The sequence below is a fragment of the Schistocerca piceifrons genome, chromosome 1, assembly GCF_021461385.2.
Source record: "Schistocerca piceifrons isolate TAMUIC-IGC-003096 chromosome 1, iqSchPice1.1, whole genome shotgun sequence".
Lineage (NCBI taxonomy): Eukaryota > Metazoa > Arthropoda > Insecta > Orthoptera > Acrididae > Schistocerca > Schistocerca piceifrons.
The window spans coordinates 1,059,761,886-1,059,776,466 of NC_060138.1; the positions used below are offsets into that span (position 1 = coordinate 1,059,761,886).

The 14,581-nt window shown below is 39.7% G+C and overlaps 2 protein-coding genes and 1 pseudogene across 2 annotated transcripts in view; 2 read left to right on the top strand and 1 right to left on the bottom strand.

Annotated features, from left to right (window-relative positions):
* Positions 1–361: 361 nt before the first annotated feature.
* Positions 362–3,109, top strand: LOC124777543. Its single transcript, XM_047253002.1, has 7 exons — positions 362–532; positions 728–1,009; positions 1,042–1,353; positions 1,457–1,703; positions 1,758–1,914; positions 2,537–2,765; positions 2,849–3,109. Exons 1-7 carry the CDS (start codon positions 362–364, stop codon positions 3,107–3,109), a joined length of 1,659 nt encoding a protein of 552 aa, XP_047108958.1.
* On the top strand, positions 2,123–2,240 carry LOC124726997 (annotated as a pseudogene).
* A 10,881-nt stretch (positions 3,110–13,990) lies between the features above and the next one.
* The window catches only part of LOC124747070 (ubiquitin carboxyl-terminal hydrolase 30), a 115,435-nt gene continuing 114,844 nt past the window's right edge, over positions 13,991–14,581 (bottom strand). The window contains exon 9 of the mRNA XM_047248949.1: positions 13,991–14,259. Coding sequence (XP_047104905.1) covers positions 14,157–14,259 — 103 coding nt within the window. The 3' untranslated portion in view covers positions 13,991–14,156. The remainder of the gene's footprint in view (positions 14,260–14,581) is intronic.

Below are 14,581 nucleotides of genomic sequence, written 5' to 3' on the forward strand. Positions count from 1 at the left end.
CAAAAATTTGAAGAACCTGAAGACTGGGTGAAGTGAAAATGGCACATCTCGATGCTGTTATGAGCGTATGTGCTTGAAGACATTGTAAATGGTACATAGGAGTGTCCTGCATTGCCACACGATGCAATCGCTGAGAAAAAGGTGGCACATCAGCATTGGTGGAAAGATGATGCAAAGCAGAAAGTTGACTAGCGAGTGTGTTAGGAAAATCTGTTGCCAAGCTTGTGTTAACATGCACCCGTGCAACTGAAATTTGGGATAAGTTACATGCACAATTCAAACAAAGCAGTACACAATGTCTGAACATGTTGATAGAAGCATTTTTTTGTGTTCAACGAGATGCCAAAGAGGACATTAGCACATGCATCGCAAAACTGCAGAAGCTTTTTTGGATTTGAATGACAAATTGCAGAAGCACAATGAAACTGTTTTGTCTGAAAGAACTTTAAATGGCCAAATTCTCTCCACACTAGGTAAAGAATATGACAATTTCAAGGACCTGCGGGATACGATTCCATCTGAAAATCAAAGTGTGAACCTTTTGATTTAAAAATTGTGCACAACTGAATTGCATGATCAAAGTATGGTCGAACCAGTTGAGTTTGTTACACACGGTTGCCCTAAAAAGAAAATTCAGTGAAACAAAAGTGACAATACTGGTACTGAAAAATCGAAAAAGAATACTGAATGCGCAAAATGAAGATTTTCTTGTCACAAATGTGGGCAGGTAGGCCACTGGGCAGCAGAGTGTCCAACGAAAAAGAAAGATAATCTTCGCATCAATCATTCCAAAAAGAATATGGAAAATAATGTTGCATTTTTGTCACAAGTTTTTAGTGCTTCAGTCGAAAACTGTGTTGGAATTGGCAGTTGGTCCTGTGACAGTGGTGCCACAAATCACATCACTCCAAATAAACGATATTTCATATCATATACGAAATTCGCCATCCCTGAAAAGATTTCTATTGGGAAAAAAGGTGTGAGCATGTTGGCTGGTGGACAGGGAACTGTAAAAACCCAAATGCAATTGAATAATGCCAGAAAAATGGTGCACTGAAATATGTGCTTTATGTTCCTGAAGCAGGTGCTCACTTGTTCTCTGTCAAAGCAGTTGCACAAAGAGGTTTTTGCCCTAGACTTGGTGACAAAAGTGTTGAAATTGAAGACAAAGCGACTGGGCAAACAGTGATGACTGGGCATGTCACCCATGGTCTCTATGTTCTTGACACATGTGTCATTAAATCAATACAGCCTGCTGAAGTGAATTTTGTGACACTGTCAGATATGCTGCAAGTTTACCATGAGAGATTTGGACATCAACACAAACAGCACATAAAATGTACCTTGAAGCAGGTGAACATCAATGTCGATTGGTGCAAAGAAGAATTCTGTGACGGATGTGCACTCAAAAATATGCATAGGCTGCCATTCAGGAATAGAATGAATTGACCAATAGTTACAGGTGAACAAATCCATGCTGTCTACAGAGTCTCTCAGAAAAGCTTGCTATTACATATGTTTCAAAGGTGATTTTAGCAAGTTCCATAAAATTTTCTTTCTTAAGCAAAGAGGTGAAGTCAGCACAGTCCTGGAACAATTCTTGAACGAAGCCAAGACAAATGGTCATGCTGTCAACCAGTTCAGGTGTGATGGAGGAAGAGAGTTCTATAATAAGAAAGTCTCAGAATTGCTGGCAAGCAGAGGTATAGAGCATTGCATCACTCCACCACACACACCACGGTAAAATGGTGTTGCAGAAAGAGAAAATCACACTGTTTTGGAGTGTGCACGTTTTATGTTGAATCCCAGTAAATTGCCAAAGCAACTGTGGCCAGAAGCTTGCAATACTGCTGCATATCTTTTTAATCACACTGGGATGCTCTCTACAGAAAGCAAACCTCCATATGAACTGTGGTATGGTTGACCAGTAGGCAACCTGGATCATCTGAGAATCTTTGGAACAGAACGTTATGTGCATGTGAATAAGAATTTTCATTCAAAGTTGTGCTTGGACATCTGGTGGGGTACGTAAATAATAGAGATGGTTTTTGGGTCTGCATTCCATCTCAAACAAAAGTTGTACTAAGTCATGATGTAAAATTCAAGCCTGGAGTTGTATGCGGGCAATGGCCTTGCCGCAGTGGCTACACCGGTTCCCGTGAGATCACCAAAGTTAAGCACTGTCGGGCGTGGTCAGCACTTGGATGGGTGACCATCCAGGCCGCCATGCGCTGTTGCCATTTTCCAGGGTGTACTCGGCCTCGTGATGTCAATTGAGGAGCTACTCGACCGAATAGTAGCGGCTGCAGTCAAGAATACCATCATAACGACCGGTAGAGTGGTGTGCTGACCCCACGCCCCTCCTATCCGCATCCTCCTCTGAGGATGACACGGATGACACGGCAGTCGGATGGTCCTGATGGGCCACTTGTGGCCTGTAGACAGAGTGGTGGTGGTTTTTTTTTTTTGAGTTGTATGCAATCTACACACCAGTGCTGCTGAATTTGAAGTTGCTGGTAAAGACACTGTTTAACAGGGTCACCCTAACCAGGCTTCTGATGAGAAAAAGTAATCAGAAGCTGTCAGCCATGATGAGAGAAAAAAGTGAAGTGGAAGAAGACTTGGAGACAATGTCAAGTTCCAGAGGAAGTAATAAGGAGGAAGAAGATTTGGATATGGTATCCAGTTCTGGAAGAAGCAAAGTTTTGAGTGAGAAGCAAAAGCAAGAAGAAGAAACAAGAATGGATGGCCAGTGGAGATTATGTGTACACGGCTGGAACTCCTATCATCCAGAGACAAGGATCCAAGCTCATAAGCAGAAGCTTTGCAGTGTAGCAATAAAAATCAGTGGCTGGAGGCCATTCATGAAGGATTACTGGAGGCCATTCATGAAGGATTGAAGCCCCCGAAAGAGAATAATACATGGATATTAGTTGAGCGTCCAAGTGGTGTACAGATTTTGCAAAATCGGTGGTTCTTACAGAAGAAAACTGCAGAAAACAGGAAATTTTGCTTCAAGGGTCGACTTGTGGCCGAAGGACACGCACAAAGACATGGAATTAACTATGAAGAAACTTTCAGACCTGTCATGCATTATGATACAATTTGAACTCTTTTGGCAGAAAAATTGAAGCTCGATCAGTTTGAAGTCAAAACAACTTTTCTAAATGGTGTACCCAAGAAGACGTATACATGGAACAATCTGCAATCTCTGAAAGATCTTCATGGATTGCTTTGAAATTTTGACACTATGTTGCATTAAAATACCAAATATACTTTACTGAAACACCACCTGGTATATATGTAATAAAAGGGGAAACATTATAAAAATGTAAATGCTGGTTTGTTCAAAATGTTTAATCTCCAAAGGTTCTTGACCAATTGCTTTCAAAATTACCGAACGAAAGCACTGGCAGGTCGATAGACACACAAACACAAACATACACACAAAATTCTAGCTTTCGCAACAAACGGTTGCTTCATCAGGAAAGAGGGAAGGAGAGGGAAAGACGAAAGGAAGTGGGTTTTAAGGGAGAGGGTAAGGAGTCATTCCAATCCCGGGAGCGGAAAGACTCACCTTAGGGGGAAAAAAGGACGGGTACACACTCGCGCACACACACACACACATATCCATCCACACGTACACAGACACAAGCAGACACATTTAAAGACTTTAGGTCCCTCCCCCCCCCCCTCCCCCCAAGGCAAGTCCCCCCAAAAGGGGGGTTGTTCCAGTCCCGGGAGTGGGGGGACTTGCCTGGGGGGGGGGAGGGGGGGCGGAGGGGGGGGGTGCTCGCGCACACACACATGTCCGTCCGCACATGTGCGGGCGCAGGCAGACATATTTAAAGACCTGCCTCTGCACTTCTGCCTCGACTGACATCTCTGCCCAAACTCTTTGTCTTTAAATATGTCTGCTTGTGTCTGTATATGTGTGGATGGATACGTGTGTGTGTGTGCGAGTGTGTACCCGTCCTTTTTTCCCCCTAAGGTGGGTCTTTCCTCTCCCGGGATTGGAATGACTCCTTGCCCTCTCCCTTAAAGCCCACATCCTTTCGTCTTTCCCTCTCCTTCCCTCTTTCCTGGTGGGGCGGCGGTTTGTTGCGAAGGCTTGAATTTTGTGTGTATGTTTGTGTTTGTTTGTGTGTCTGTCGACCTGCCAGCGCTTTCGTTTGGTAAGTCACATCATCTTTGTTTTTAGATATATGTTTCCTACGTGGAATGTTTCCGTCTATATATATATTTTCCAGTCCCGGGAGCGGGGAGACTTGCCTTGGGGGGAGGAAGGGACGAGTGTGCGCTCGCACACGCACACGTGTCCATCCACGCATGTACAGACACAAGCAGACATAATATGTGTATATGTGTGGATGGATATGTGTGTGTGTGCGACTGTATACCTGTCCTTTTTTCCCACTAAGGTAAGTCTTTCCACTCCCGGGATTGGAATGACTCCTTACCCTCTCCCTTAAAACCCACATCCTTTCGTCTTTCCCTCTCCTTCCCTCTTTCCTGATGAGGCAACAGTTTGTTGCGAAAGCTTGAATTTTGTGTGTATGTTTGTGTGTCTGTCGACCTGCCAGTATTTTCATTTGGTAAGTCACATCATCTTTGTTTTTAGATATATATTTCCTACGTGGAATGTTTCCCTTTCCCTCTATTATATATATATATAAAGTAATGTTGTTGTGGTCTTCAGTCAAAAGCCTAGTTTGATGTAGCTCTCCATGCTACTCTTTTCCTGTTCATCTTCAAGTAACTACTGCATCCTAAATCCTTCTCAGTCTACCTACTGTATTTGTCTCTTGGTCTCCCTCTTTCCTCCCTGAGGATGGAACTGACATTTTCAAAAGCCAGGATAGCTTTCTTTCTGCTTATGTATCTATTGGCAGTACTTGGCATTTTGCCACCTGATGGAGAATACTGATCACCCATTTAGTCTCCTCGTGATTTGAAAGTTTGCGCAAGTTAATTTTCCTTTTGATACAATTAAAATTAATGAATTTATTGCCTGGTAAAATGGAAGTTGTTAATGTGTTTGAGCACAGCAGAAGTTCAGGAACTGACGTGTTGAATGTGTGAGATATAAAGCTGTCATCAACCTGAAGGTCATTTTAACACTATAGCGCTTTACTCAGCATGGCCCTGTTTGCAGTCGTATGTCGTTTCTTTCTCCAGCCTTTTAACTGACTTACCCAGGTAATTAAAGAGGGACTTACACTTTAACATAGACTCTAAACTGTGGTGCATCTTTGCAATTTTCACATGAACAAATCATTGCCGGAGGTGAATGAAGCAATAAGGGAAAGAAAATATCATATTGTTGACTGGGGATCAGATTCTGGACCTATGGATTTGTGGATTGACACAGCCCACTCAATCATAATGTTGAATACAGAAGACTATACAGTAATAACCTATTTTTGTAGGAAAAATGTGGAGAAAGGAGGAAAGGCCAGACCATGTTGAGAAGGAAAGAGAGGAGGAAGGAAAATCAAAAAGCAAGAGGCGACAGTTGAGAAGAGAAAAGTAGCAAAAAGAAATTCAGGTGACAGAAGAGTTAAAACAGAGATGGTAGAAAAAAGGGTGAGTGTGGTTGCAAAACAAAATGGAACAGAAATAGAGGCTGATCAGAAGAAAAAGAAATAAAAGGGGTAAAGCTGGGAACACTGACTGGAAGCAAGGGAAATGTAGAAGACAAGTTTAGACTGGGTCTGGAAGGGTGGACAGTTGAAAGGATATGTTGGAAGGCCAGATCCTATCTCCACAATTCACAAAATTGCTGTATTGTGGATGATCTTGTGGAGCCTTTGTGAAGTAACAAGCACTTAGGTATCGTGAGTGCTTGATCCACAACTGCATCCTGGATATTCCCAATGCAGTACATTCATGTGTGTTCTTCCATATGCATTACAAGTTGTATGGTAGTCTTCCCAATGCAGAAAATACTGTACTTAATAAAGGACCAGTTGCTATATCATGTGAGGAGTCACAAGTGTAGCCCTACCTTTAATGTTGTAGGTGGGGATATATGGCAGCTTCTAATTAGATTAGATTAGATTTACTTTCATTCCAATTGCTCCGTAGTGAGGAGGTCCTCCAGGATGTAGAACATGTCAGAAAAACAACAATACAAGACAAATATTTACAACTCAAACAGGTCCCAAGTGAAATGATCGTCATTTTTTAATGAACACTATTTTACAAATACTAATGCACTGAATTTAAAATAAAAAAAGTTTATTTATTTATTTATTTATTTATAAGGTAATGAACATGTAATACAACTACTATAATACTTATTTACAATGAACACATTACTGCACTGAAATGGTGCATAAGTTAGATTGTACTTACACACACACACACACACACACACACACACACGCACACACACTTATACTCATTTACAATGAACACATTACTGCACTGAAATTGTGCAGAAGTTATATTGTACTTATATATATATATATATACACACACACAAATCAGTTGGTTCTACTGAGAAATTCATCAATGGAGTAGAAGGAGTTGACCACCAATAAATCCTTTAGGCTTCTCTTAAACTGAATTTCATTGGTTGTTAAGCTTTTTATTACTGCTGACAAGTTATTGAAAAATGTGTGTTCCTGAATAATGCACACCTTTTTGTACAAGACTAAGAGACTTTAAATCCTTGTGAAGATTATTCTTATTTCTAGTATTGATTCCATGAATTGAGCTGTTGGTTGGAAAGAGTGATATATTTTTAATGACAAATTTCATTAAAGAATAAATATATTGGGAAGCAGTTTTAGTTAGTATCCCTAGTTCCTTAAACAGGCTTCTGCAGGATGTTCTTGAGTTCATACCACATATAACTCTTACTGCATGTTTTTGTGCCCGGAAAACTTTAGTTTGGCTTGATGAATTACCCCAAAAAATAATCCCATATAAAACATTATGGAATGAAAGTAAGCATAGTATGCCAGCTTTTTCATTTTTATATCACCTATGTCTGACACAATTTGCATTGCAAATAGAGATTTGTTAAGACACTTCAGCAGTTCTGTGGTGTGCTTTTCCCAGATGAATTTATTATCAAGCTGTAATCCCAAGAATTTAACACTGTCCACTTCTTCTATCTGTGTGTCATCATATGTTAGGCATATACTCGTGTGACACCCCTTACAAGTTCTGAACTGCATGTAGTGTGTTTTTTCAAAGTTTAGTGACAAGGAATTGGCTAGGAACCAGCAATTAATGTCCACAAATATTTTATTAGCTAATCTTCTTTCTAAGACTACACTTGATTTGCTATTTATTGCAATGTTTGTACCATCGGAAAACAAAACAGACTTGGCATCTGGTAATGTTACTGATGAAAGGTCATTGATAAACACAAGAAAAAGTAAGGGCCATAAAATGGAACCTTGTGGGACCCCACATGTAATTAGTTCCCAGTTGGATGATGCCTGATACCTTGATAGATGTCTCTTTCCTAATAACCTAGTAACCCTTTGTTTCCTGCCAAAGACATAAGACTTGAACCATTTTGCAGCATTTCCTGTTACACTATAATATTCTAATTTACTTAAAAGGATATTGTGATTTACAGTCAAATGCCTTCGACAGATCACAAAATATACCAGTTGCTTGCAATTTTTTTATCTAATGAATAAAGCACATTTTCACGCAAGTGTAGATAGCCTTCTCAATATCAGAACCCTTTAGAAATCCAAACTGTGACTTTGACAGTATCTTATTTGAGATAAGATGGTTATAAAGCTGATTGTGCATTACTTTTTCTAAAAATTTTGAGAATGCTGGCAAAAGTGAAATTAGGCAGAAACTTGATGCTATTTCTTTATCTACCTTCTTAAACAGTGGCTAAACTTCAGCATATTTTAACCATTCAGGAAATATTCCACTGATAAACGACTGGCTACACAGATAGCTTAATATGTTACTTAACTCACAATCACATTCTTTAATTAGCTTGTTGATATTTCATCGTACCCACTAGATGTTTTTGATTTTAAAGATTTTATGATGGATATTATTTCTGCTGGGGTAGTGAGGGTCAAATTCGTATTATGGAAGTTACTTGAAATGTCTGGTCTGAGGTATTCCATGGCAGCATCTACAGAACCTGACAACTCCATCTTTTCAGTAACAGTTATGAAATGTTTCTTAAAAAGTTCTGCAACACTATACACACGTCACCAATGTATCATTTACTCTTAAGGCTATTTGTTCCTCTTCATGTCTGGTTCTACAGGTCTCCTCCTTCACTATATCCCATATTGTCTTTATTTTGTTATCTGATATGACTATCTTTCCCTTGTAATATATTTGCTTTGATGTCCGTATTACAGTCTTTAATATTTTGCAGTATTTCTTGTAATGTGCTATAGCATCAACATCGGAACTGTTTCGGATTGACAGATACAGTTTTCTTTTTGTTTTACAAGATACCCCTGTTCCTTGAGTAATCCATGGCTTCTTTGCAGACTTTGCTCTAACCTTGGTAAGTTTTTGGGGAAAACAGTGTTCGAATAAGGTAAGCACTTTATTATCAAAAAAGTTATATTTTTCATTCATGCCAAGAGCACTGTAAACATCAGTCCAGTGAATGTCTCTGAGGAGTGTCCTAAAATAATCAATTATTGGCTTATTGATTACCCCCTTGAGCTCAGATTTAACAGATTTTATACCCTATTCAGTGTTAACATTTAACAGAAGCAACTGCTTGTCATGATCTGAGAGGCCATTGACTATTGGTTTTGTAATATAATTTTGTTCGTTGGAATTTTCTATAAAGATATTATCAATGGCTGTTTGTGAGCAATTGGCTACCCTAGTGGGGGGAGGGAATTAAGTTGAATGATAGTGTCACTAACTCAAATAAGTTCTTATTTGGAGAGTCTTTAAGGAAGTCTACTTTGAAATCACCAGCAACCACTATTTCTTTGTTTTTGGTTGTTAAATGGGCCAGTACAGCTTCAAGGTGGTTTACGAACAGATTAAAGTTACCTGCAGGTGCTCGATATACACTTAATATTATGAAGGATTTTTTGTTAGATTCTACTTCTGTTGCACATACTTCCATATACTGTTCTAGGCAAAATTTATGAATGTCTATGTTCTTAAATTTATGACAGTTCCTGATGAACGTGGCAACTCCTCCTTTCTCCATTTGTGATCTACAAAAGTGAGATGCTAACCTAAACCCTGTAACACTTAAAAGTTCTATACCAGTGGTCACATGATGTTCAGAGAAGTGAGATCAGTTGTAAGGGTAAGAAAAAAAGGAAGTAAGTCTACGTGTAATATTGCAATGGTCTTTAGATGTAGAGGGCAAAGTCAGGTAGAGGAAGGAAATTATCTGTGTCCTATTCAAAGCATTCAATTTCAGGAAGCATTAGAAAACATATCAGGATAATCAGATGGGAATGTGCACCCCATTTCTCTGTCACTGTAGTCCAATTGAAAGGTTTCTACGCTGTCTGTAATTAGAACATGGTTGATAGGAAGGCAAAGATTGATATGGGAGAGGATTGGCGCCAGAAAATGACAATTTGGTAGTAGCATATGACGATATTTTCTTTACGGAAGACTACACGAATAGTCTCAACTGGACAAAGGCAACATTCATGCACTATATAGCACACACATCTTGGTATGTTAGCAATGAGTGTTCTTAAGACAGTAGTCAGTCAGGCAGTAGTAGCCGACCGAGACAGACACAGCAACGGTGAAGTAACTGCTTTTGTGACATTTACAAGTTCCTAACTTCTGTGTGCTTTAATAGTTTAGTTTCTTGAGTTTCTGCGTGCAGATTTTATATCTAATAGCCACTGTTCTCGCGTTTTCGTTTCTGTCGGAAAGTAAACCAATTTTGTGACATATTATAAGTTCCTAATCAGAGGCAAAATATTTAGTTTCACCTGAGTGCTTTGGTAGTTAGGTTTTTGAATATCTGCATATTATTAGATACAGTTCCTGTGTTTTCGTCAGGGTCTACAGTAGAGTTACGTAGCACGCGCTGATAGTCCATTTATCTGAATAGTTTTGTTTTCCACTGTCTTTAGTATAGACAGGGACTGCGACTGTTGTGTGCGGGTGCGAGCCGAGTTGGTGACACTTTGCTCTCAGCTTCAGGCTGTGATGGCTTCGATTACTCAGTTTGAGGCTGCAGTGGATGGGCACCACTGTTGTGGGCTGGCCGTGGGGATCCAACGGACATCAGCACGTCCAAGTCCTCCGATCAGTTCTCACCGGTGGCCAACCCAGTTAATGCTCGCACTGAGGCTGACCCCTCACATGTGGTCGAGTGGGAGGTCACTCTGGGGTGAAGCAGGTGGTGAAAGACTTCCCAGGCGGCCACACGTAAGGCCTCCCTGGTTTGTCTGACAAACAGGTTCCAGGTGCTGTCTGTGGCTGACACTGTCGCTGAACCAGATGCTGTCGCCTGTCCTGTTTCAGAGGAAACCACTCAGCCTGCAAGATCCGGGCAGTCACAGAGGAGGGGAGTAATGGTAGTTGGGATCTCCAGCGTTAGGTACGTTATGGGCCCCCTTAGGGACTTGGCTGACAAGAAGGGTAAGAAAACCAATGTGCACTCCGTGTACATACTGGGTGGAGTCATTCCAGATGTGGAAAGGGTCCTCCCGGATGCCATGAAGAGCACAGGGTGCAGCCAACTGCAGGTGGTTGCTCACGTCGGTACCAATGATGTATGTCACTTTGGATCAGAAGAGATTCTCTCTGGTTTCAAGTGGCTAACAGAAGTGGTAAAGGCTGCCAGTCTTGCTTGCAAGATGAAACCAGAGCTGACCATTTGCAGCATAGTCGACACGATCGATTGTGAACCTCTGGTACAGAGCTGAGTGGAGGGTCTAAATCAGAGGCTCAGACACTTCTGCGACTGTGCAGGCTGCAAATTCCTCGACTTGCGCCAAAGGGTGGTTGGGTTTCAGGTTCCGCTGAATAGGTCAGGTGTCCACTATATGTAGGAGGCGGCTACATGGGTAGCAGGTGCTGTGTGACGTGAACTAGGCAGTTTTTTAGGTTAGAGGGTCTTTGGAAAATACAACAAGGGCTTCAGTCACAAAGGGTGCAGGCTGAACACAGGAAGAACGTAGATACAGGAACCATTGGTATAACAGCTGTAAACTGTCGTAGCTGTGTTGGGAAAGTACCAGAGCTCCAAGTGCTAATAGAAAGCACTGATGCTCAAATCGTTATAAGCACTGAAAGTTGGCTTAAGCTGGATATAAGCTCAGCTGAAATTTTTGTGAATAACATAACAGTGTTCCGAAAGGATACACTAAACATGATTGGCGGTGGTGTGTTTGTTGCTGTTAGCAGTAGTTTAACTTGTCGTGAAATTGAAGTAGCTACTTCCTGTGAGTTAGTATGCGCAGAGGTCATTGTTGGCAACCGGAATAAAATAATAATTGGATCCTTTTACCGACCTCCCAATTCAGATGATACAGTTACTGAATGGTTCAAACAAAACTTGAGTTTGATTTCAAACACGTATGTAACTCATACGATAATAGTTGGTGGTGACTTTAATTTACCCTTGATATGTTGGCAAAAATACATGTTTAATTCTGGAGGTACGCATAAAATATCATCTGAAATTGTGCTAAATGCATTCTCTGAAAATTATTTTGAGCAGTTAGTCCATGAGACCACGCAAATAGTAAACGTTTGTGAAAACACACTTGACCTCTTAGCAACAAATAATCCTGAGATAATAACGAGCATCAAAACCAATTCAGGGATTAGTGAACACAGGGTTGTCGTAGCGAGATTGAATACTGTAATCCCCAAATCCTAGAAAAACTGTAATCCCCAAATCCTCAAAAAATAAGCAAAAAATATAACTATTCAAAAAAGCAGATAAAAATTCACTTGACACCTTCCTGTAGACAATCTCCACTCATTCCAAATTAATAATATGAGTGTAGACCAGATGTGGCTTAAATTCAAAGACATACTATTGGCAGCAATTGAGAGATTTATATCAAATAAATAAACAAACGACAGAGCTGATCCTCCTTGGTACACAAAACGGGTTAGAACACTGTTGCAGAAACAACAAAACAAATGTGCCAAATTTAAACAGATGCAAAATCCCCAAGATTGGCGATCTTTTACAGAAGCTTGAAATTTAGCACAGACTTCAATGCAAGATGCTTATAACAGTTTCCACAGTGAAACTTTGTCTCGAAACCTGGCAGAAAAATCCAAAGAAATTGTGGTCGCATGTGGAGTATGCTAGCTGCAAGAAATAATCAATGCCTTCTCTGCGTGATAGCAATGGAGATACTATCGAAGACAGTGCTGCTAAAGCAGAGTTACTATGCACAGCCTTTCAAAATGCCTTCACAAAAGACGATGAAGTAAATATTCCAGAATTCGAATCGAACATGAATAATGTAGAAGTAAATATCCTCGGAGTAGTGAAGCAACTTAAATCACTTAAGAAAAGCAGGTCTTCTGATCCAGACTGTATACCAATTGGTTTCTTTTCGGAGTATGCTGATGCATTAGCTCCATACTTAACAATCATATACAACCATTCACTCGACAAAAGATCTGTACCCAAAGACTAGAAAGTTGCACAGGTCACACCAATATTCAAGAAAAGTAGTAGGAATAATCCACTATATTACAGGCCCATATTGTTAACGTCGATATGCAGCAGGATTTTGGAACATATATTGTTTTCGAACATTATGAATTACCTTGAAGAAAACGGTCTATTGACACACAGTCAACATGGGTTTAGAAAACATTGTTCCTGTGAAACACAACTAGCTCTTAATTCACATGAAGAGTTGAGTGTTACTGACAAGGGATTTCAGATTGATTCTGTATTTCTCGATTTCCGAAAGGCTTTTGACACTGTACCACACAAGCGGCTCGTAGTGAAATTGCGTGCTTATGGAATATCGTCTCAGTTATGTGACTGGATTTGTGATTTCCTGTCAGAGATGTCACAGTTCGTAGTAATTGACGGAAAGTCATTGAGTAAAATAGAAGTGATTTCTGGCGTTTCCCATGGTAGTGTTATAGGCCCTTTGCTGTTCCTTATCTATATAAACAATTTGGGAGACAATCTGAGCAGCTGTCTTTGGTTGTTTGCAGATGATGCTGTCATTTATCGACTAATAAAGTCATAAGAAGATCAAAACAAACTGCAAAACGATTTAGAAAAGATATCTGAATGGTTTAAGAAGTGGCAGTTGACCCTAAATAATGAAAAGTGTGAGGTCATCCATATGAGTGTTAAAAGGAATGCGTTAAACTTCGGTTACATGATAAATCAGTCTAATCTAAAAGCCGTAAATTCAACTAAATACCTAGGTATTACAATTACGAAAAAATTACATTTGAAGGAACACATAGAAAATGTTGTCGGGAAGGCTAACCAAAGACTGTGTTTTATTGGCAGGACACACAAAATGTAACAGACCTACTAAGGAGATTGCCTACAGTACACTTGTCTATCCTCTTTTAGAATACTGCTGCACGGTGTGGGATCCTTACCAGATAGGACTGACGGCGTACATCAAAAAAGTTCAAAGAAAGGCAGCAAGTTTTGTATTATCACGAAATATGGGAGAGAGTGTCATGTAAATGATACAGTATTTGGGCTGGACATCATTAAAAGAAAGGCGTTTTTTGTTGTGACGGAATCTTCTCACGTAATTCCAATCACCAACTTTCTCCTCCGAATGCAAAAATATTTTGCTGACACCGACCTACATAGGGAGGAATGATCACCATGATAAAATAAGGGAAATCAGAGCTTGTACAGAAAGATAAAGGTGTTCGTTCTTTTCGCACGCTACTGGAGATTGGAATAATAGAGAATTGTCAAGGTGGTTCGATGAACCCTCTGCCAGGCACTTAAATGTGATTTGCAGAGTATCCATGTAGATGTAGATTAATAGCAATTTTTTAACAGTTTCCCTGGTAATAATAACAAACATTTCAAAATTCACACAGCCATGGCATATATTTAGCAAAGACATACATTTTACCCTTCAAAATATTTTCAATACATATTAAGTACAAATAATTACACTTTAAAAAATTTTCACATTTCCGCTTTACAAATAAATATCTTACACATGTCTGTAGACAGGATTCTATTCCTAATTCGTCTGACACTTGTTATAGAATAGCATGTATGCAGATGTTTGAAGAACTTCTGTCAGTGATGTTTCCATAACTTCTGTGTCTGATATGCAGTACCAACTGTAACAAAAAAGTTACTGGTTTTAGAGCTATTTTCATAAAATATACTTCCATACATAAAACATTTACATAGGAAATAAAAAATATCTTGAAAATTTCCATGTTCATAGGATGGCTAGACTTAAAATTATTGGTCAAAGTGAAATAAAATCACAACTGTGGCCATACAAAGGTACTTACTTGCTAACAGAAAGTGGAAGTATTACCACTGCAAGCCCAAAGCACGAAGTAATACCATAGGTGGGTTCCTAAATTTTGAAAAGTTTAAAATTACTGATGAACATGCACATATTTCATTGTAAGTTCAGTGTTGTTGTCACTC